Source organism: Bombina bombina, chromosome 5 (genome assembly GCF_027579735.1).
Source record: "Bombina bombina isolate aBomBom1 chromosome 5, aBomBom1.pri, whole genome shotgun sequence".
In the NCBI taxonomy this organism is placed as follows: Eukaryota; Metazoa; Chordata; class Amphibia; order Anura; family Bombinatoridae; genus Bombina; species Bombina bombina.
The window spans coordinates 714415635-714439458 of NC_069503.1; the positions used below are offsets into that span (position 1 = coordinate 714415635).

The window sequence follows — 23824 nt, forward strand, 5'->3', positions numbered from 1 at the left end:
GAGTGGGCCTTTTCTTATGGTGGTTATGATTTTTTTTGTATGAAAGCACAATTCTTTTCCAGTTTCTCTTTTTGTATGCTTTTTTTACTCCTTATTTTATCACCTCACTACTTGGCTATTCGTTAAACTGAGTTGTGGTGTGAGGTGTATTTATAGGCATTTTGAGGTTTGGGAAACTTTGCCCCTCCTGATAGGAATGTATATCCCATACGTCACTAGCTCATGGACTCTTGCCAATATGAATACAATAACAGGTGGGGGGAAGCACAGTATCAATAAACTGGAAACCTATATAATTTTCCAAGTATTATAAGATAAGTCTTAATATATATAAGTATAAATTTCCTGCCACAGATTAAGAGCGAGGAACAGGAAACTAACAAAGTAATTGTAATAGGGTATACAATTGTGTATAGATAGCTCTAATCTGTGTAAGGAGTAGTAACTCTGCTGTTAGAATGGTCAAGGTAACGGTATAAATAATAGGTCAAACTTATTCACACTAGAGTCTTTTTATTAGAAAATGTAAAAGAAAAAAAAATTCACGCATACAACTAGTTTGAGCTCAGGTTAAAAACACTTAAACCAAGGTGAATTATAAACCTCCCATATTGGTTATTTAAATCTTAGTACATGGAATTAAAGTGTCAAAGCCAGCAGAAGTAAAATCAATATCGACTAAGCCCTTACAATCCGAGGGCTGTTATTAAATTATCGTTACAATTTTAAGATAACTGCTGGCTAAATTATATAAGTAAATTAGTAGGGAATAATTTTTACAACATTGGTAAGCTGATTAAAAAAATGGAGAGACAGAGCTTCTCCAAAGGACCCCAATCAGTTATCTTAAAATTGTAAAGCTAATTTAATAACAGCCCTCGGATTGTAAGGGCTTAGTCGATATTGATTTTTCTTCTGCTGGCTTTGACACTTTAATTCTATCTACTAAGATTTAAATAACCAATATGGGAGGTTTATAATTCACCTTGGTTTAAGTGTTTTTAACCTGAGCTCAAGCTAGTTGTATGCATGAATTTTTTTTTCTTTTCTTTGACATTTTCTAATAAAGACTCTAGTGTGAATGAATTTGACCTATTATTTATACCGTTACCTTGACCATTCTAACTTAGCAGAGTTACTACTCCTTACACAGATTAGAGCTATCTATACACAAGTGTATACCGTATTACAATTACTTTGTTAGTTGACTCTTACCAATATGAAAGAAATTAATTTATCAGGTAAGTTCTTACATAAATTATGTTTTTGGGGGTCTCTAGGCAATTTTGATCTTTATTTATGTGCCTTTAGAGACCCCCAAATCCTTAAATTTAAAAAAAAAAAAAGTTTTTTTTTTTTTAACTTTTTCATTTTTTATTCTACACTTATAAGACTTATACCATTGGAAAGGGTAGACTATTAACTTTCCAAAGGTCTTGGGGGTCTGTAGCTGCTTAGATGCTGAAGTTACAGGCATATAAGCAGCATGCCCCCATTTCCCTATAACTAACAATTTTCAGTTTTAAATAAAGTTGCACAATAACGTCATTGCTTTTGACGTCATCGCAAAGGGGAGGGGAACCTGGTGATGCCTTTGAGTATCCAGGCCAGATCGCCAGGGTAGGAGTGGATGGGGGTTCTCAGACATGCATCAAGGTGGGGGAGTGCTAGCGACGGCTCTGAGGCGTCGTTGGCACCCGAGTGTGAAAATTTGCAATGGCTCAGAGCAGTCGTTAGCACTCATAGTGTTAAATACATTTTAAATTATGCAATTTGTTAGAAAATATTACATTGCTCCCACCCGGCTACTTCATAATGCCACCTAGCTAACAAAATGTTCTATGGAGAACATTAGGCAATAAACGAAACAGTGGTTAAAGGGACAGTACTTTTCCAGTTCACTTCTGTTATCTAATTTTGCTTTTTTTTTCTTGGTATCCTTTGTTGAAAATCATAAGTGGTATCATACTGGTATCTAGATACTAATTGGTGGCTGCACATAGTCATTGATTCACGTAATGTATTCAGCTTGCTCCCTTCAATTGCAAGAAGTTCCCTAAAGAGAAACTGAATGTATGGCATGAGAACACCTTTTTACTTAAAAAATAAATTACTTTAAACAAACTTTATTTACACATGCATACAGTTTACCAGTCAAGAAAAAAACTATTTGGGAGAGTACAAATTACTACTCTATATAATATGGAAACATTACGTTTTAGATAGTAATCTTACGTATGTAAGATAAAAACACCAGGCATCTTTCTCTTGTAAGGTGTATCCAGTCCACGGATCATCCATTACTTGTGGGATATTCTCATTCCCAACAGGAAGTTGCAAGAGGACACAACAGCAGAGCTGTAATATAGCTCCTCCCCTAACTGTCATAGCCCGTCATTCTCTTGCAACTCTCAACAAGCTAGGATGTTGTAGGAGAGAGTGGTTAAATATAGTTAGTTTATTTTCTTCAATCAAAAGTTTGTTATTTTTAAATAGTACCGGAGTTGTGCTATTTTATCTCAGGCAGTAAATAGAAGAAGAATCTGCCTGAGGTTTCTATGATCTTAGCAGGTTGTAACTAAGATCCATTGCTATTCTCACATATGTCTGAGGGGATTACACAGATGAGGTAACTTCAGCGAGAGAATGGCGTGCAGTTTATTCTGCTATCAGGTATGTGCAGTTATATTGTTTTCTAGAGATGGAAAACACTAGAAAATGCTGCTGATACCGGATTAATGTAAGTTAAGCCTGAATACAGTGATTTAAGGGGTAATACCCTTATCATATTGCAATATAAATGTTTGCTGGCATGTTTAATCGTTTTTATATATGTATTGGTGATAAAACTTTATTGGGGCCTAGTTTTTTCCACATGGCTGGCTTAAATTTTGACTAGAAACAGTTTTACTGAGGCTTTCCACTGTTATAGTATAAAAGTTACAGTTGGTGCAGTTAAAATTACAAACTGTGACATCCAGCTTCCCTCAGGAGTCCCCTGTATGCTATAGGACATCTCTAAAGGGCTCAAAGGCTTTCCAAAGTCGTTTATTGGGGAAGGTAGGACCACAGCTTGCTGTGGCAGTTGGTTGTGACCCCCAAGGCAGAACATAGTGCGATCTGCGATAATATCGCAGAAAGTGGAGCCTGCCTGCAGAAAGAATGGCCAGTTCTGTTAAGCACATCATTTTCTTCAACAGTTTTTTTTTTTTTTTTAATTATTATTATTGCGCATAGCAACCGGCACATTTTTACTTTCACATTATTGGCTGCTGCTCATGAAATTGATACATTTTATTAGATGCTTTGCTTATAACTTAAATTTGTTACTTTAGCCACCAGGACTGCTTCTGTGACTGAGGTAAGTGTGCAGCCAGGGATGCGCGTTAATAATAGCAGAAAAACCCTTGTAGTGTAAACCTTCTCCTCCCCGGCTCAAAGTGTTAATAGCACCGCACAGGGAAAAAAAGTGTTATCCCTGCTGCGGTCTGCTTGTGAAGACTGTTAGATTAAAAGTGATGTGTGTGGGCGGAGTTTTGGGAATGCAGATTCCCACTTTTGATAATCAATCACAATTGCCAAATTAGACAAGACACACAACCAACCGGTATAAGCTTTCACAGTAGTGTTGTAAAAAAAAGAACATGAAGGCTGAAGCTAGCACTGCTTAAAACTGAGGCGGTCCCCACCTCTCTACTGAAGCCCGCACCCAGACTGTAAACATTTTTTTGTGAATGTGAGCGCAGCCTTCATGTTCTTTTTTTTTTTACAACACTACTGTGAAAGCTTATACCGGTTGGTTGTGTGTCTTGTCTAATTTGGCAATTGTGATTGATTATCAAAAGTGGGAATTGGCATTCCCAAAACTCCGCCCACACACATCACTTTTAATCTAACAGTATTCACAAGCAGACCGCAGCAGGGATAACACTTTTTCTTTCATGTAATTAGCAAGAGTCCATGAGCTAGTGACGTATGGGATATACATTCCTACCAGGAGGGGCAAAGTTTCCCAAACCTCAAAATGCCTATAAATACACCCCTCACCACACCCACAATTCAGTTTTACAAACTTTGCCTCCGATGGAGGTGGTGAAGTAAGTTTGTGCTAGATTCTACGTTGATATGCGCTCCGCAGCAAGTTGGAGCCCGGTTTTCCTCTCAGCGTGCAGTGAATGTCAGAGGGATGTGAAGAGAGTATTGCCTATTTGAATGCAGTGATCTCCTTCTATGGGGTCTATTTCATAGGTTCTCTGTTATCGGTCGTAGAGATTCATCTCTTACCTCCCTTTTCAGATCGACGATATACTCTTATATATACCATTACCTCTGCTGATTCTCGTTTCAGTACTGGTTTGGCTTTCTACAAACATGTAGATGAGTGTCCTGGGGTAAGTAAATCTTATTTTCTGTGACACTCTAAGCTATGGTTGGGCACTTTGTTTATAAAGTTCTAAATATATGTATTCAAACATTTATTTGCCTTGACTCAGAATGTTCAACTTTCCTTATTTTTCAGACAGTCAGTTTCATATTTGGGATAATGCATTTGAATTAATCATTTTTTTCTTACCTTCAAAAAATTTGACTCTTTTTTTTCCCTGTGGGCTGTTAGGCTCGCGGGGGCTGAAAATGCTTCATTTTATTGCGTCATTCTTGGCGCGGACTTTTTTGGCGCAAAAATTCTTTTCCGTTTCCGGCGTCATACGTGTCGCCGGAAGTTGCGTCATTTTTTTGACGTTATTTTGCGCCAAAGATGTCGGCGTTCCGGATGTGGCGTCATTTTGGCGCCAAAAGCATTTAGGCGCCAAATAATGTGGGCGTCTGATTTGGCGCTAAAAAATATGGGCGTCGCTTTTATCTCCACATTATTTAAGTCTCATTTTTTATTGCTTCTGGTTGCTAGAAGCTTGTTCTTTGGCATTCTTTCCCATTCCTGAAACTGTCATTTAAGGAATTTGATCAATTTTGCTTTATATGTTGTTTTTTCTCTTACATATTGCAAGATGTCTCACGTTGCATCTGAGTCAGAAGATACTACAGGAAAATAGCTGTCTAGTGCTGGATCTACCAAAGCTAAGTGTATCTGCTGTAAACTTTTGGTAGCTATTCCTCCGGCTGTTGTTTGTATTGATTGTCATGACAAACTTGTTAAAGCAGATAATATTTCCTTTAGTAATGTACCATTGCCTGTTGCAGTTCCCTCAACATCTAAGGTGCAGAATGTTCCTGATAACATAAGAGATTTTGTTTCTGAATCCATAAAGAAGGCTATGTCTGTTATTTCTCCTTCTAGTAAACATAAAAAATCTTTTAAAACTTCTCTCCCTACAGATGAATTTTTAAATGAACATCATCATTCTGATTCTGATGACTCTTCTGGTTCAGAGGATTCTGTCTCAGAGGTTGATGCTGATAAATCTTCATATTTATTTAAAATGGAATTTATTCGTTCTTTACTTAAAGAAGTACTAATTGCTTTAGAAATAGAGGATTCTGGTCCTCTTGATACTAATTCTAAACGTTTGGATAAGGTATTTAAAGCTCCTGTGGTTATTCCAGAAGTTTTTCCTGTTCCTAATGCTATTTCTGCAGTAATTACCAAAGAATGGGTTTAATTGGGTAATTCATTTACTCCTTCTAAACGTTTTAAGCAATTATATCCTGTGCCGTCTGACAGATTAGAATTTTGGGACAAAATCCCTAAAGTTGATGGGGCTATTTCTACCCTTGCTAAACGTACTACTATTCCTACGTCAGATGGTACTTCGTTTAAGGATCCTTTAGATAGGAAAATTGAATCCTTTCTAAGAAAAGCTTATCTGTGTTCAGGTAATCTTCTTAGACCTGCTATATCTTTGGCTGATGTTGCTGCAGCTTCAACTTTTTGGTTGGAAACTTTAGCGCAACAAGTAACACATCATGATTCTCATGATATTATTATTCTTCTTCAGCATGCTAATAATTTTATCTGTGATGCGATTTTTGATATTATCAGAGTTGATGTCAGGTTTATGTCTCTAGCTATTTTAGCTAGAAGAGCTTTATGGCTTAAAACTTGGAATGCTGATATGGCTTCTAAATCAACTCTACTTTCTATTTCTTTCCAGGGTAACAAATTATTTGGTTCTCAGTTGGATTCTATTATTTCAACTGTTACTGGTGGGAAAGGAACTTTTTTACCACAGGATAAAAAATCTAAAGGTAAAAACAGGGCTAATAATCGTTTTCGTTCCTTTCGTTTCAACAAAGAACAAAAGCCTGATCCTTCATCCTCAGGAGCAGTTTCAGTTTGGAAACCATCTCCAGTCTGGAATAAATCCAAGCCAGCTAGAAAGGCAAAGCCTGCTTCTAAGTCCACATGAAGGTGCGGCCCTCATTCCAGCTCAGCTGGTAGGGGGCAGGTTACGTTTTTTCAAGGAAATTTGGATCAATTCTGTTCACAATCTTTGGATTCAGAACATTGTTTCAGAAGGGTACAGAATTGGTTTCAAGATGAGACCTCCTGCAAAGAGATTTTTTCTTTCCCGTGTCCCAGTAAATCCAGTAAAAGCTCAAGCATTTCTGAATTGTGTTTCAGATCTGGAGTTGACTGGAGTAATTATGCCAGTTCCAGTTCCGGAACAGGGGATGGGGTTTTATTCAAATCTCTTCATTGTACCAAAGAAGGAGAATTCCTTCAGACCAGTTCTGGATCTAAAAATATTGAATCGTTATGTAAGGATACCAACGTTCAAGATGGTAACTGTAAGGACTATCTTGCCTTTTGTTCAGCAAGGGAATTATATGTCCACAATAGATTTACAGGATGCATATCTGCATATTCCGATTCATCCAGATCATTATCAGTTCCTGAGATTCTCTTTTCTGGACAAGCATTACCAGTTTGTGGCTCTGCCGTTTGGCCTAGCTACAGCTCCAAGAATTTTTACAAAGGTTCTCGGTGCCCTTCTGTCTGTAATCAGAGAACAGGGTATTGTGGTATTTCCTTATTTGGACGATATCTTGGTACTTGCTCAGTCTTTACATTTAGCAGAATCTCATACGAATCGACTTGTGTTGTTTCTTCAAGATCATGGTTGGAGGATCAATTTACCAAAAAGTTCATTGATTCCTCAGACAAGGGTAACCTTTCTGGGTTTCCAGATGGATTCAGTGTCCATGACTCTGTCTTTAACAGACAAGAGACGTCTAAAATTGATTGCAGCTTGTCGAAACCTTCAGTCACAATCATTCCCTTCGGTAGCCTTATGCATGGAAATTCTAGGTCTTATGACTGCTGCATCGGACGCGATCCCCTTTGCTCATTTTCACATGCGACCTCTTCAGCTCTGTATGCTGAATCAAAGGTGCAAGGATTACACAAAGATATCTCAATTAATATCTTTAAAACCGATTGTTCGACACTCTCTAACATGGTGGACAGATCACCATCGTTTAATTCAGGGGGCTTCTTTTGTGCTTCCGACCTGGACTGTAATTTCAACAGATGCAAGTCTCACAGGTTGGGGAGCTGTGTGGGGATCTCTGACGGCACAAGGAGTTTGGGAATCTCAGGAGGTGAGATTACCGATCAATATTTTGGAACTCCGTGCAATTTTCAGAGCTCTTCAGTTTTGGCCTCTTCTGAAGAGAGAATCGTTCATTTGTTTTCAGACAGACAATGTCACAACTGTGGCATACATCAATCATCAAGGAGGGACTCACAGTCCTCTGGCTATGAAAGAAGTATCTCGAATTTTGGTTTGGGCGGAATCCAGCTCCTGTCTAATCTCTGCGGTTCATATCCCAGGTATAGACAATTGGGAAGCGGATTATCTCAGTCGCCAAACGTTGCATCCGGGCGAATGGTCTCTTCACCCAGAGGTATTTCTTCAGATTGTTCAAATGTGGGAACTTCCAGAAATAGATCTGATGGCGTCCCATCTAAACAAGAAACTTCCCAGGTATCTGTCCAGATCCCGGGATCCTCAGGCGGAGGCAGTGGATGCATTATCACTTCCTTGGAAGTATCATCCTGCCTATATCTTTCCGCCTCTAGTTCTTCCAAGAGTAATCTCCAAGATACTGAAGGAATGCTCGTTTGTTCTGCTGGTAGCTCCGGCATGGCCTCACAGGTTTTGGTATGCGGATCTTGTCCGGATGGCCTCTTGCCAACCGTGGACTCTTCCGTTAAGACCAGACCTTCTGTCACAAGGTCCTTTTTTCCATCAGGATCTGAAATCCTTAAATTTAAAGGTATGGAGATTGAACGCTTGATTCTTGGTCAAAGAGGTTTCTCTGACTCTGTGATTAATACTATGTTACAGGCTCGTAAATCTGTATCTAGAGAGATATATTATAGAGTCTGGAAGACTTATATTTCTTGGTGTCTTTCTCATCATTTTTCTTGGCATTCTTTTAGAATACCGAGAATTTTACAGTTTCTTCAGGATGGTGTAGATAAGGGTTTGTCCGCAAGTTCCTTGAAAGGACAAATCTCTGCTCTTTCTGTTCTTTTTCACAGAAAGATTGCTATTCTTCCTGATATTCATTGTTTTGTACAAGCTTTGGTTCGTATAAAACCTGTCATTAAGTCAATTTCTCCTCCTTGGAGTTTGAATTTGGTTCTGGGAGCTCTTCAAGCTCCTCCGTTTGAACCTATGCATTCATTGGACATTAAATTGCTTTCTTGGAAAGTTTTGTTCCTTTTGGCCATCTCTTCTGCCAGAAGAGTTTCTGAATTATCTGCTCTTTCTTGTGAGTCTCCTTTTCTGATTTTTCATCAGGATAAGGCGGTGTTGCGAAATTCTTTTGAATTTTTACCTAAAGTTGTGAATTCCAACAACATTAGTAGAGAAATTGTGGTCCCTTCATTATGTCCTAATCCTAAGAATTCTAAGGAGAGATCGTTGCATTCTTTGGATGTTGTTAGAGCTTTGAAATATTATGTTGAAGCTACTAAATCTTTCCGAAAGACTTCTAGTCTATTTGTTATCTTTTCCGGTTCTAGAAAAGGCCAGAAAGCTTCTGCCATTTCTTTGGCATCTTGGTTGAAATCTTTAATTCATCTTGCCTATGTTGAGTCGGGTAAAACTCCGCCTCCGAGAATTACAGCTCATTCTACTAGGTCAGTTTCTACTTCCTGGGCGTTTAGGAATGAAGCTTCGGTTGATCAGATTTGCAAAGCAGCAACTTGGTCCTCTTTGCATACTTTTACTAAATTCTACCATTTTGATGTATTTTCTTCTTCTGAAGCAGTTTTTGGTAGAAAAGTACTTCAGGCAGCGGTTTCAGTTTGAATCTTCTGCTTATGTTTTTCATTAAACTTTATTTTGGGTGTGGATTATTTTCAGCAGGAATTGGCTGTCTTTATTTTGTCCCTCCCTCTCCAGTGACTCTTGTGTGGAAAGATCCACATCTTGGGTAGTCATTATCCCATACGTCACTAGCTCATGGACACTTGCTAATTACATGAAAGAAAACATAATTTATGTAAGAACTTACCTGATAAATTCATTTCTTTCATATTAGCAAGAGTCCATGAGGCCCGCCCTTTTTTTGTGGTGGTTATGATTTTGTATAAAGCACAATTATTCCAATTCCTTATTTTATATGCTTTCGCACTTTTTTATCACCCCACTTCTTGGCTATTCGTTAAACTGAATTGTGGGTGTGGTGAGGGGTGTATTTATAGGCATTTTGAGGTTTGGGAAACTTTGCCCCTCCTGGTAGGAATGTATATCCCATACGTCACTAGCTCATGGACTCTTGCTAATATGAAAGAAATGAATTTATCAGGTAAGTTCTTACATAAATTATGTTTTTTCCCTTTGCTGTGCTATTAACACTTTGAGCCGGGGAGGAGAAGGGTTACAAGTGTTTGCAGAAAAGGCAGCTGGGGGGGGATCTGTAAATGTCTCTCACGTACTGGTGTTCTGCTCCTGCACACTGACACTCGCCCCTCCCTCCATGGCGCGACACTTGAGTGCTATGTTTTCTGTGTGATATCATAAACCATATAAAGTCACAGGCATCAGATGTATTATATACCCCCTGGGGCTGTTTGTAAAGGTTAAAACATACATGATACAACTATAATGAAATGATGCCAAAGTCAGAGCAAAGCATCAACGGAAACAGACTATATTTAAATTGCAGTTTAGTTATATTATTGTTAAGTATAACACTGGTATATTAGGGGGGTATGCATGAAGAGAGTAGACCAGGGTGATATTGATATGCAGGGGGGTATGCATGAAGAGAGTAGACCAGGGTGATATTGATATGCAGGGGGGTATGCATGAAGAGAGTAAACCAGGGTGATATTGATATGCAGGGGGTATGCATGAAGAGACCAGGGTGATATTGATATGCAGGGGGGTACGCATGAAGAGACCAGGGTGATATTGATATGCAGGGGGGGGGTATGCATGAAGAGACCAGAGTGATATTGATATGAAGGGGAGTATGCATGAAGAGACCAGGGTGATATTGATATGCAGGGGGGGTATGCATGAAGAGACCATGGTTATATTAATATGAAGGGGAGTATGCATGAAGAGACCAGGGTGATATTGATATGCAGGGGGGTATGCATGAAGAGACCAGGGTGATATTGATATGCAGGGGGGTATGCATGAAGAGACCAGGGTGATATTGATATGCAGGGGGGGTATGCATGAAGAGACCAGGGTGATATTGATATGAAGGGGGTATGCATGAAGAGACCAGGGTGATATTGATATGAAGGGGGTATGCATGAAGAGACCAGGGTGATATTGATATGAAGGGGGTATGCATGAAGAGACCAGGGTGATATTGATATGCAGGGGGGTATGCATGAAGAGACCAGGTGATATTGATATGCAGGGGGGTATGCATGAAGAGACCAGGGTGATATTGATATGCAGGGGGGTATGCATGAAGAGACCAGGGTGATATTGATATGCAGGGGGGTATGCATGAAGAGACCAGGGTGATATTGATATGCAGGGGGGTATGCATGAAGAGACCAGGGTGATATTGATATGCAGGGGGGTATGCATGAAGAGACCAGGGTGATATTGATATGCAGGGGGGTATGCATGAAGAGACCAGGGTGATATTGATATGCAGGGGGGTATGCATGAAGAGACCAGGGTGATATTGATATGCAGGGGGGTATGCATGAAGAGACCAGGGTGATATTGATATGCAGGGGGGTATGCATGAAGAGACCAGGGTGATATTGATATGCAGGGGGGTATGCATGAAGAGACCAGGGTGATATTGATATGCAGGGGGGTATGCATGAAGAGACCAGGGTGATATTGATATGCAGGGGAGTATGCATGAAGAGACCAGGGTGATATTGATATGCAGGGGGGTATGCATGAAGAGACCAGGGTGATATTGATATGCAGGGGGGTATGCATGAAGAGACCAGGGTGATATTGATATGCAGGGGGGTATGCATGAAGAGACCAGGGTGATATTGATATGCAGGGGGGTATGCATGAAGAGACCAGGGTGATATTGATATGAAGGGGAGTATGCATGAAGAGACCAGGGTGATATTGATATGCAGGGGAGTATGCATGAAGAGACCAGGGTGATATTGATATGCAGGGGGGTATGCATGAAGAGACCAGGGTGATATTGATATGCAGGGGGGTATGCATGAAGAGACCAGGGTGATATTGATATGCAGGGGGGTATGCATGAAGAGACCAGGGTGATATTGATATGCAGGGGGGTATGCATGAAGAGACCATGGTGATATTGATATGCAGGGGGGTATGCATGAAGAGACCAGGGTGATATTGATATGCAGGGGGGTATGCATGAAGAGACCAGGGTGATATTGATGTGCAGGGGGGTATGCATGAAGAGACCAGGGTGATATTGATATGCAGGGGGGTATGCATGAAGAGACCAGGGTGATATTGATATGCAGGGGGGTATGCATGAAGAGACCAGGGTGATATTGATATGCAGGGGGGTATGCATGAAGAGACCAGGGTGATATTGATATGCAGGGGGGTATGCATGAAGAGACCAGGGTGATATTGATATGCAGGGGGGTATGCATGAAGAGACCATGGTGATATTGATATGCAGGGGGGTATGCATGAAGAGACCAGGGTGATATTGATATGCAGGGGGGTATGCATGAAGAGACCAGGGTGATATTGATATGCAGGGGGGTATGCATGAAGAGACCATGGTGATATTGATATGAAGGGGGGTATGCATGAAGAGACCATGGTGATATTGATATGAAGGGGAGTATGCATGAAGAGACCATGGTGATATTGATATGCAGGGGGGTATGCATGAAGAGACCAGGGTGATATTGATATGCAGGGGGGTATGCATGAAGAGACCATGGTGATATTGATATGCAGGGGGGTATGCATGAAGAGACCATAGTGAAGTGATTTCTATTTCAAAATGACCTGCAGAAAATTTTTAACTAAAAAAAATCTCATCGCAGAAAGTGAAAAAAAGTTCTGCTTCTGGGGTTGTGACTGTTAAAAAAAAAAAACCCCCAAAAAAACCCCCGTCTATTTCGTTTTTTTGATCCGTTTTTTGAACTAAGGGGTTAATCATCCATTTGCAAGTGGATGCAATGCTCTGCTAGCCTATTACATACACTGTAAAAAATTTGTTTGATTTACTGCATTTTTTCACTGTTTTTCAAATTCTGACAAAATTTGTTTCTCTTAAAGGCACAGTGCCGTTTTTTATATTTGCTTGTTAACTTGATTTAAAGTGTTTTCCAAGCTTGCTAGTCTCATTGCTAGTCTGTATAAACATTTCTGACATAGAAGAAACTCCTTGTTCATTATGTTTAAAAGCCATGGTGGAACCCCCTCTTAGAATGTGTACCAAATGTACTGATTTCATTTTATGCAATAAAGATCATATTCTGTTTTAAAAAAAATTATCACCAGAGGAATCTGACGAGGGGAAAGTTATGCCGACTAACTCTCCCAACGTGTCAAACCCTTTGACTCCCGCCCAAGGGACTCACGCTCAAATGGCGCCAAGTACATCTAGGGCGCCCATATCGTTTACTTTACAAGACATGGTGGCAGTAATGGATAATACACTGTCAGCGGTATTAGCCAGACTACCTGAACTTAGAGGTTAGCGAGCTCTGGGGTGATACAAAATGCAGAGCATACTGACGCTTTAAGAACCATGTCTGATACTGCCTCACAATATGCAGAAGCTGAGGAAGGAGAGCTTCAGTCAGTGGGTGATGTTAATGACTCAGGAAAGATACCTGATTCTAATATTTCTACATTTAAATTTAAGCTTGAACACCTCCGCATGTTACTTAGGGAGGTTTTAGCTGCTCTGAATGACTGTGATACCATTGCAGTGCCAGAGAAATTTTGTAGACTGGATAAATGCTTTGCAGTGCCGGTGTGTACTGCTGTTTTTCCAATACCTAAAAGGTTTACAGAAATTATTAATAAGGAATGGGATAGACCAGGTGTGCCGTTCTCTTCCCCTCCTATTTTTAGAAAAATGTTTTCCAATAGACGCCACCACACGGGACTTATGGCAGTCAGTCCCTAAGGGGGAGGGAGCAGTTTCTACTCTAGCAAAGCGTACTACTATCCCTGTCGAGGACAGTTGTGCTTTTTTAGAGCCAATGGATAAAAAATTAGGTTACCTTAAGAAAATATTTATTCAACAAGGTTTTATCCTACAGCCCATTGCATGCATTGCCCCTGTCACTGCTGCTGCGGCGTACTGGTTTGAGTCTCTGGAAGAGGCTTTACAGGTAGAGACTCCATTGGATGACATACTTGGCAAACTTAGAGCACTTAAGCTAGCCAATTATTTTATTTCTGATGCCATTGTTCATTTGAATAAACTAACGGCTAAGAATTCTGGTTTTGCTATACAGGCGCGCAGAGCGCTATGGCTTAAATCATGGTCAGCTGACGTGACTTTAAAATCTAAGCTACTTAACATTCCCTTCAAGGGGCAGACTCTATTCGGGCCTGGTTTGAAGGAGATTATTGCTGATATCACGGGAGGAAAAGGTTGTGCCCTTCCTCAGGACAGGTCCAAATCTAGGGCCAAACAGTCTAATTTTCGTGCCTTTCGAAACTTCAAGGCAGGTGCGGCATCAACTTCCTCTAATAATAAACAAGAGGGAACTTTTGCTCAATCCAAGACGGTCTGGAGACCAAACCAGACCTGGAAAAAAGGTAAGCAGGTCAAAAAGCCTGCTGCTGCCTCTAAGACAGCATGAAGGAACGACCCCCTATCCGGTAACGGATCTAGTAGGGGGCAGACTTTCACTCTTCGCCCAGGCGTGGGCAAGAGATGTTCAGGATCCCTGGGCATTGGAAATTATATCCCAGGGATATCTTCTGGACTTCAAAGCTTCCCCCCCAAAAGGGAGATTTCACCTTTCACAATTATCTGCAAACCAGATAAAGAGTGAGGCATTCTTACACTGTGTACGAGACCTCCTAGTTATGGGAGTGATCCATCCAGTTCCAAAGGAGGAACAGGAACAGGGTTTTTACTCAAATCTGTTTGTGGTTCCCAAAAAGAGGGAACCTTCAGACCGATTTTGGATCTAAAGATCTTAAACAAATTCCTCAAAGTTCCGTCGTTCAAGATGGAAACTATTCGTACCATCCTACCACTGATCCAGGAGGGTCAATATATGACTACAGTGGATCTAAAGGATGCTTATCTTCACATTCCGATACACAAAGATCATCATCGGTTTCTCAGGTTTGCCTTTTTCAAGACAGGCATTACCAGTTGTAGCTCTTCCCTTTGGATTAGCTACAGCCCCAAGAATCTTTACAAAGGTTCTAGGGTCGCTTATGGCGGTCCTAAGGCCGCGGGGCATAGCAGTAGCCCCTTATTTAGACGACATCCTGATACAGGCGTCAAACTTCCAAATTGCCAAGTCTCATACGGACGTAGTACTGGCATTTCTGAGGTCGCATGGGTGGAAAGTGAACGAGGAAAAGTGTTCTCTATCCCCACTCACAAGAGTTTCCTTTCTAGGGACTCTGATAGATTCTGTAGAAATGAAAATTTACCTTGACGGAGTCCAGGTTATCAAAGCTTCTAAATTCCTGTCGGGTTCTTCATTCCATTCCGCGCCCTTTGGTGGCTCAGTGTATGGAAGTAATCGGCTTAATGGTAGCGGCAATGGACATAGTGCCGTTTGCACGCTTACATCTCAGACCGCTGCAACTATGCAGGCTCAGTCAGTGGAGCGGGGATTACACAGATTTGGCCCCTCAACTGAATCTGGACCAAGAGACCAGGTATCCTCTTCCCTGGTGGCTATCTCGGGTCCATCTGTCCAAAGGTATGACCTTCGCAGGCCAGATTGGACTATTGTAACAACAAATGCCAGCCTTCTAGGTTGGGGTGCAGTCTGGAACTCCCTGAAGGCTCAGGGATCGTGAACTCAGGAGGAGTCTCTCCTTCCAATAAATATTCTGGAACTAAGAGCGATATTCAAGGCTCTTCAGGTTTGGCCTCAGTTAGCAACTCTGAGGTACATCAGATTTCAGTCGGTCAACATCACGACTGTAGCTTACATCAACCATCGAGGGGGTACAAGAAGTTCCCTAGAGATGTTAGAAGTTTCAAAAATAATTAACTGGGCAGAGATTCACTCTTGCCACCTATCAGCTATCCATATCCCAGGTGTAGAGCACTGGGAGGCGGATTTTCTAAGTCGTCAGACTTTTCATCCGGGAGAGTGGGAACTCCATCCGGAGGTATTTGCACAACTGATTCTCCGTTGGGGCAAACCAGAACTGGATCTCATGGCGTCTCGCCAGAACGCCAAGCTTCCGTGTTATGGATCCAGGTCCAGGGATCCCAAGGCGACACTGATAGATACTCTAGCAGCGCCCTGGTCTTTCAACCTGGCTTATGGGTTTCCACCGTTTCCTCTGCTCCCTCGACTGATTGCCAAGATCAAGCAGGAGAGAGCATCTGTGATTCTGATAGCACATGCGTGGCCACGCAGGACCTGGTATGCAGATCTAGTGGACATGTCATCCTTTCCACCATGGTCTCTGCCTCTGAGACAGGACCTTCTACTTGAGGGTCCTTTCAACCATCCAAATCTAATTTCTCAGAGGCTGACTGCCTGGAGATTGAGTGCTTGATTTTATCAAAGCGTGTCTTCTCCGAGTCAGTTATTGATACCTTAATACAGGCACGAAAGCCTGTCACCAGGAAAATTTACCATAAGGTATGGCGTAAATATCTTTATTGGTGTGAATCCAAGGGTTACTCATGGAGTAAGGTCAGGATTCCTAGGATTTTATCTTTTCTCCGAGAAGGTTTGGAAAAAGGATTGTCAGCTAGTTTCTTAAAGGGACAGATTTTTGCTCTGTCCTTTTGCACTAGCGTCTGGCAGATGTTCCAGACGTTCAGGCATTTTGTCATGCTTTAGTTTGAATCAAGCCTGTGTTTAAACCTGTTGCTCCACCATTGAGCTTAAACTTGGTTCTTAAGGTTCTTCAAGGAGTTCCGTTTGAACCTCTTCATTCCATAGATATCAAACTTTTATCTTGGAAAGTTCTTTTTTTTTTTTTTTTTTTTGGTAGCTATTTCCTCGGCTCGTAGAGTCTCTGAGCTATCTGCCTTACAATGTGATTCTCCTTATCTGATTTTTCATACGGATAAGGTAGTCCTGCGTACCAAACCTGGGTTCTTACCTAAGGTGGTATCTAACAAGAATATCAATCAAGAGATTGTGGTTCCATCCTTGTGTTACACAACCTGGACGTGGTCTGTGCTTTAAAGTTTTACTTTACAACCTACTAAAGATTTTTGTCAAACATCTGCTTTGTTTGTTGTCTACTCTGGACAGAGGAGAGGTCAAAAGGCTTTGGCAACCTCTTTTTCTTTTTGGCTAAGAAGCTTAATCCGCTTAGCCTTTGAGACTGATGGACAGCAGCCTCCTGAAAGGATTACAGCTCATTCCACTAGAGCTGTGGCTTCCACTTGGGCCTTTAAAAATGAGGCTTCTGTTGAACAGATTTGCAAGGCGGCAACTTGGTCTTCGCTTCATACTTTTTCAAAATTTTACAAATTTGATACTTTAGCTTCTTCGGAGGCTATATTTGGGAGAGAGGTTTTACAGGCAGTGGTTCCTTCCATTTAAGTTCCTGCCTTGTCCCTCCCTTCATCCGTGTACTTTAGCTTTGGTATTGGTATCCCACAAGTAATGGATGATCCGTGGACTGGATACACCTTACAAGAGAAAACACAATTTATGCTTACCTGATAAATTTATTTCTCTTGTGGTGTATCCAGTCCACGGCCCGCCCTGTCATTTTAAGGCAGGTAATTTTTAAATTTAAACTACAGTAACCACTACACCCTATGGTTCCTCCTTTCTCGGCTTGTTTTCGGTCGAATGACTGGCTATGACAGTTAGGGGAGGAGCTATATTACAGCTCTGCTGTGGGTGTCCTCTTGCAACTTCCTGTTGGGAATGAGAATATCCCACAAGTAATGGATGATCCGTGGACTGGATACACCACAAGAGAAATACATTTATCAGGTAAGCATAAATTGTGTTTTTGTGTGTTTAGCTTGTTATATTTTAAATTCCAGAGTAATATAACTTATAATCTTTTTATCCTACAAGCTTTCTACAGCTGCTATGACCCAGTGATTGGTTACCTATTACTAGGTGAAAAAGTTATTCATGTATTTTCTTTGATGTCTTCCAGAAAAGAAGAGAGAGCATGTGGCAGAGCGTGGGTCTGACATTTTTGGTATTCATAGCCACATTAGTCTGTGTTCTACTGTTTATGCTATGTGGTGAGTCTTTTTTTTTTTTTTTTTGTAAGTTTGGAGTAGGGATGGGTTAATGTGTCGAAAGTACAATTCTCCCCATGGACATTCGTCTTGAACAAACGATTGTCGATAAGGATGAAAACCCCTTAAACTTTGTTAAACTAATGTTATTACCGATTTTCTAATGTTACCTTCTTTCCTAAGACATGGAGAGTCCACAACGTCATTCCAATTACTAGTGGGATTATCACTTCTGGACAGCAGGAGGCGGCAAAGAGCACGACAGCAAAACTGTTGAGTGTCACTCCCCTACCAATAATCCCCAGCCATTCTCTTTGCCTCTGTCAATGGAGGAGGTGAAGTTTGGTGTCTGAATATATGTTATCCTTTTTTTGTGTACTTTTCCCTGCAAGCAAGGATTTGGGTTTAGCCGAGTCCACGTCAACCTCTTCAGTAGAGTAGTGGTGGCTTTTAAGCAGTTAGAAAGTTGTGAGGCAGTCCTTACTTTGTTTCCTAACATATTGCTGCCCTAGTCATAGAAAGAGTTGTTCTTTCTTTTTTTCTACAGGTCTCTGTAAGGAGTATGTGTCCTTTCACGCCTTGTGAGCTGTCTTTCTGCCGGACAGCTAGACTGCAGGTAAGTGCCTTTTTTTTTTTTTTTTGCACAAGAAGGAAAGTAGGCAGGCACTGCTTCAGATCGTTGAATGTAAAAACATGAATGTAATGCTTTATTGAAGTTCCAGATAAAAACAACAGCACATGCAGACAGGCAGTATAGGAGACTAATAGTCTAACATGTTTCGCGCCTCCAGGTGCGCTTACTCATAGACTGACGTCTGTCTATACTCTAACTCTTTATAGGCCTAGGAGGTGACTAATATTAATCCCTTCTGGTCTAATTAGAGAAACACAGAGTAAAAACAATATCCTAATGTGACACTGCATGTTAAATGCTAGATGAATTAGAATAAAGATATGCATAGACCTTGGCTTCCTTTTTTTTTTTTTGTCTAAGTACTAGAGACTTGCACTTTAGAAGAGCATTTATTTCTGCAGTAGAAATAATTGGGACATAATAATCCTTTATGCAGGATTCCTTTTGGCAGTGGGCAGGCAAAGTGTATGTGACTAGAGGTTAATTTTTCCTTATCTGGATACTATTCCCCTGTGGCTCTTTCTTAACTTTTTTGTATGGGACAAAAGGTTTTTAATGGGGCTTTTTTTGTGGATGGTGTTTTGAGACTTTTGTTTGACCGGGGGTCATTTACATCTTTATTAGAGGTATTAGCTACTCTGTTACTATGCAGTTTTTCTGGAACGCGCAGTTTCTGCTTGGATTCACGTGACTCCTGTATTTCCATCTACGGAGCAGAGCGGCGTCGCTGATTCTGTGCAGTTTTGTGTCGGCTAGTGAGCAGTCACTCACAAGCAAGTCTCTGTGTTGATTTCGAGTCCTCTAGAATTGCGGTAGGACACCTCAGTACTGCTGAGCTGTAGAGGTCCCAAGTGTGGTTTCTTTCATTTTGGGTGTTAAACGTTATATTGCTTTGGGGAGAAAAAAAACTTTTAAAGTGACAGTAGTAAAAATGTTGCTCTTGATAAATGTTTGTCTAGAGGCTCATTGTTTCACCTATGCAATTTTGTGCTTCATGTTTAGCTAGAACGCTAGAGTGTTAAGAAAAATGATTGCTCTATGAGCCCAATGTCTCTCAGGATGATGCTGTTCAGGCAATGCTACAGCTTTCTCCTCATACGCCCCAAGCCTCTATGACGTCACATACAGTGCCCTGCGGTTCCTCTCGGCTTCCTGGAGGAGTATAATTGCCTGTAGATTTTGCAGCGCAGATATCTTTTGTGGCATTATCCGCTTTTCCTATGTTGAAGAAAAGCAAGAGGAAATCTAAACATTTTTCAGATTGTAAGGTGTCTGTTCCTGCCGCTGCTACGCAGGTTGCTCTCCCTCATAACTTGGAGGAGGTGGTTACCTCGGTGGCTTCTGAGGGTGAAATCTTCAGCCTCAGACAAAGGATTTATACTGTCAGAATCTGAGAAGTAAACTTCAGGTTTAAGCTTGAACACCTTCGTGTACTGTTAAAGGGGGTATTGGCTACTCTGGACGACTCTGACTCTCCTGTCGTGGTCAACCCTAAAAAATCTAGTAAGCTTAATAAATACTATGATGTTCTTTCCTCTGTGGAAGTATTTCCTGTTCCAGACCGTGTGTCGGAGATTATTTCACAGGAATAGGAGAAGCCAGGGATACCTTTTTTTCCCGTCTCCAGTCTCTTCTTGGCGCACGGTACTTAAAATAGAAGGGGCTATTTCTACTCTGGCTAAAAGACCTACGATCCCTATAGAGGGTAGCTGCTCCTTTAAGGATCCCATGGACAAGAAGCTGGAGGCTTATTTAAAAAAGATTTATGTTCATCAGGGTCTTCAATGGCAACCTGCAGTTTGTATTGCCACAGTAGCAAGTGCAGCATCTTATTGGTGCAATGCCTTGTCTGAATTTATTTTAGAAGAGACTCTGTTGGAGGTAATCCAAGATAGGATTAAGGCTCTCAAACTAGCCAATTCCTTTTTTTCTGATGCTAACATGCAAGTTATTAGACTGGGAGCCAAGATGTTTGGCTTCACTGTCCTAGCCCGCAGGGCTTTGTGGCTAAAATCTTAGCTGATGTTACCTCCAAGTCCAAGCTTCTGGCGCTTCCTTAAAGGGTAAAACCTTGTTTGGGCCGGGCCTGGCAGAAATAATTTCTGATATTATGGGTGGAAAAGGGTCTTTTTCTACGGCAAGACAAGAAGAACAGATTTAAAGGACATCAAAGTAATTTTCGTTCCTTTCGTAACTTCAAGGGTCAAAAGTCTTCCTCTTCCAAGCAGGAGCAGTCCAAGTCTTTTTGGAAACCTAATCAGTCTTGGAACAATGGGAAGGAATCAAAGAAACCCTCAGCATAAAAGGGTCTGCCCCTGGTCTTGGATCGGATCAAGTTGGGGGCAGACTTTCCCTGTTTTGTCGAGCATTGATACGAGATGTCCCAGATCCATGGGCTGTGGATATAGTATCTCAGGGTCACAAAATAGAATTCAAATCTTCCCTCCCAGGGGCAGATTCCACCTCTCAAGACTATCTGCAGATCAGGTTGAAAGAGAGGCATTTTTAAACTGCGTTCAGGACCTTTCCTCCTTGGGAGTGATTGATCCAGTTCTAGTAAGGGAACAGGGTCCACGATTCTATTCAAATCTGTTTTGTGGTTCCCAAAAAAGGAACTTTTTGACTCATTTTAGACCTAAAGTGTATCAACAAGTTTCTCAGAGTACCGTCTTTCAAAATGGAAAACATTCGTTCCATTCTCCCTTTGGTCCAAGAGGGTCAGTTCATGACTACTATAGACCTAAAGGACGCATATCTTCATGTTCCCATCCACAGTGATCATCACCTGTTTCTGAGATTCGCTTTACTAGACAAACACATTTAGTTTGTGGCTCTTCCGTTTTGGCCTTGCCACAGCTCCCAGAATTTTCTCAAAGGTTCTGGGGGCTCTCTTGACAGTGATCAGGTGTTGGGGAATTGCAGTGGCGCCCTACCTGGATGACATATTGGTCCAGGCGCCATCTTTTCAACAAGCAAACTCTTATACAGAGATCTTGTTGCCTTTTCTACGTTCCCACGGATGGAAAGTGAATCTGGAGAAGAGTTCCCTTGTTCCAGCTACAAGGGTGGTTTTCTTAGGGACAATAATCGATCCCTATCTATGAAAAAATTTCTGACGGAGGTCAGAAAATCAAAAATTCTTTCCTCTTGCCTCTCTACAGTCTACTGTTTGGCCATCAGTTTCTCAATGTATGGAGGTAATTGGTCTGATGGTCGCTTCCATGGACATCATTCCTGTTGCTCGATTCCATTTGAGAGCTCTGCAATAATGCATGCTCATACAATGGAACGGAGACCATTCAGATCTGTCTCGGAGGATACATCTAGACCAGTCGGCAAGAGACTCCTTCCCGTGGTGGCTTTCTCAGGAGAATCTGTCTCAGGGCATATGCTTCCGGAGACCTTCCTGGGTGATCGTGACCACGCACGCCAGCCTGCTTGGCTGGGGAGCAGTCAAAGGCACAGGGATTTTGGACTCAGGAGGAGTCTGCTCTCCCCATAAACATCTTGGAGTTGAGTGATTTACAATGCCCTGATGGCTTGGCCTCAGTTGTTCTTAGCCCGGTTTATCAGGTTCCAATCGGACAATATCAGCTCAGTGGCTTACATCAACCACCAGGGAGGAACTCAGAGTTCCTTAGCCATAAAGGAGGTGTCTCAGATTATTCAGTGGGCGGAAGCTCACAAGTGTTGTCTATCTGCCATCCACATACCAGGAGTGGACAACTGGGAGGCGGACAACTGGGAGTAGACAGACATTTCATCCCGGGGAGTAGGCTCTCCATCCGGAGGTGTTCTCCAGGTTAACCCTCAAGTGGGGGGTGCCGAAGTTGGATCTGATGGTGTCTTGGCAGAACACCAAGCTTCCAAGTTACGGTTCAAGGTCAAAAGATCGGTAGGCAGCTCTGATAGATGCTCTGGGGGTTCCTTGGCATTTCGATCTAGCATACCTGTTTCCTCTATTTGCGCTCTTTCCACGAGTCATTGCTCGTGTCAAACAGTAGAGAGCGTCGGTTATTCTAATTGCTCCTGCTTGGCCTTGCAGGATCTGGTATGCAGACCTGATGAGGATGTCATCTCTTCCACCTTGGAGGTTACCTCTGAGGAAGGAACTTCTAACTCAGGGTCCATTCCTCCATCCAAATTTCGTTTCTCTGAAGCTGACTGCTTGGAGATTGAAAGCTTAGTTCTGACTAAGCGTGAGTTTTTGGAGTCGGTCATTAAGACCATAATTCAGGCTTGCAAGCCTGTCACTCGAAAAATTTACTATAAAGTATGGCGTAAATACCTTTTTGTATTGGTGTGAATCAAAAGGCTCCTCTTGGAGTAGGGTCAAGATTCCTAGAATTTTGTCTTTTTTCTCCAGGAAGGTCTGGAGAAAGGGTTGTCTGGCAGTTCTCTGAAAAGTCAGATTTCTGCTTTATCTATTCTTTTACATAAGCGTCTGGCGGATGTGCCAGATGTTCAATCTTTTTGTCAGGCCCTGGTCCGAATCATGCCTGTGTTTAAACCTGTTGCTCCTCCTTGGAGTCTTAATCTTGTTCTTAAAGTTTTGCAGCAGGCTCCGTTTGAGCCTATGCATTCCATAGATATTAAGCGGTTATCTTGGAAGGTTTTGTTTCTTATTGCTATTTCTTCTGCTCAAAGAGTTGCAGAACTCTCGACTTTGCAGTGTGATTCTCCTTACCTTACCTTTTATGCTGATAATGTGGTTCTTCGTACTAAATTGGGGTTTCTCCCTAAAGTGGTTTCTGATAGAAATATTAATCAGGAAATTGTCGTTCCTTGAACGCCTCTTGCACAACTTGGATGTTGTGCATGCTCTAATATTCTACCTACAGGCGAATACGTTTTTTCGCCAGTCTTCTACCCTCTTTGTTTCTCAGGAAAGCGTAAGAGTCAGAAGGATACTGCTACTTCTCTTTCCCTCTGGTTGAGAAGTATGATTCGTTTTGCTTATGAGACTGCTGGTCAGCAGCCTCCTGAGAGAATTACAGCTCATCCCACTAGGGCTGTTTCTTCTTGGGCTTTCAAATATGAAGCTTCTGTGAAACAGATTTGCAAGGCTGCAACTTGGTCCTCTCTGCATACTTTTTCAAAATGTTACAAATTTGATACCTTTGCCTCGGCTGAGGCCTCTTTTGGGAGAAAGGTTCTTCAAGCAGTGGTGCCTTCTGTTTAGGTCTGCCTGTATTGTTTTCCCTCCCTATTCATTCTGTGTCCTCTAGCTTGGGTATTGGTTCCCACTAGTAATTGGAATGACGTCGTGGACTCTCCATGTGTTAGGAAAGAAAACAAAATTTATGCTTACCTGATAAATGTATTTCCGGACATGGAGAGTCCACGACCCCACCCTTAATTACACCTTAGTGGTGTTCCTTTTTTTAT

General features: G+C 41.6%; 1 protein-coding gene across 1 annotated transcript in view; it reads left to right on the top strand.

The window, feature by feature from the left end:
* Positions 1-23824, top strand: part of SMIM13 (small integral membrane protein 13) — a 106946-nt gene that overhangs the window by 43579 nt on the left and 39543 nt on the right. The window contains exon 2 of the mRNA XM_053714744.1: positions 17715-17805. Coding sequence (XP_053570719.1) covers positions 17730-17805 — 76 coding nt within the window. The 5' untranslated portion in view covers positions 17715-17729. The remainder of the gene's footprint in view (positions 1-17714; positions 17806-23824) is intronic.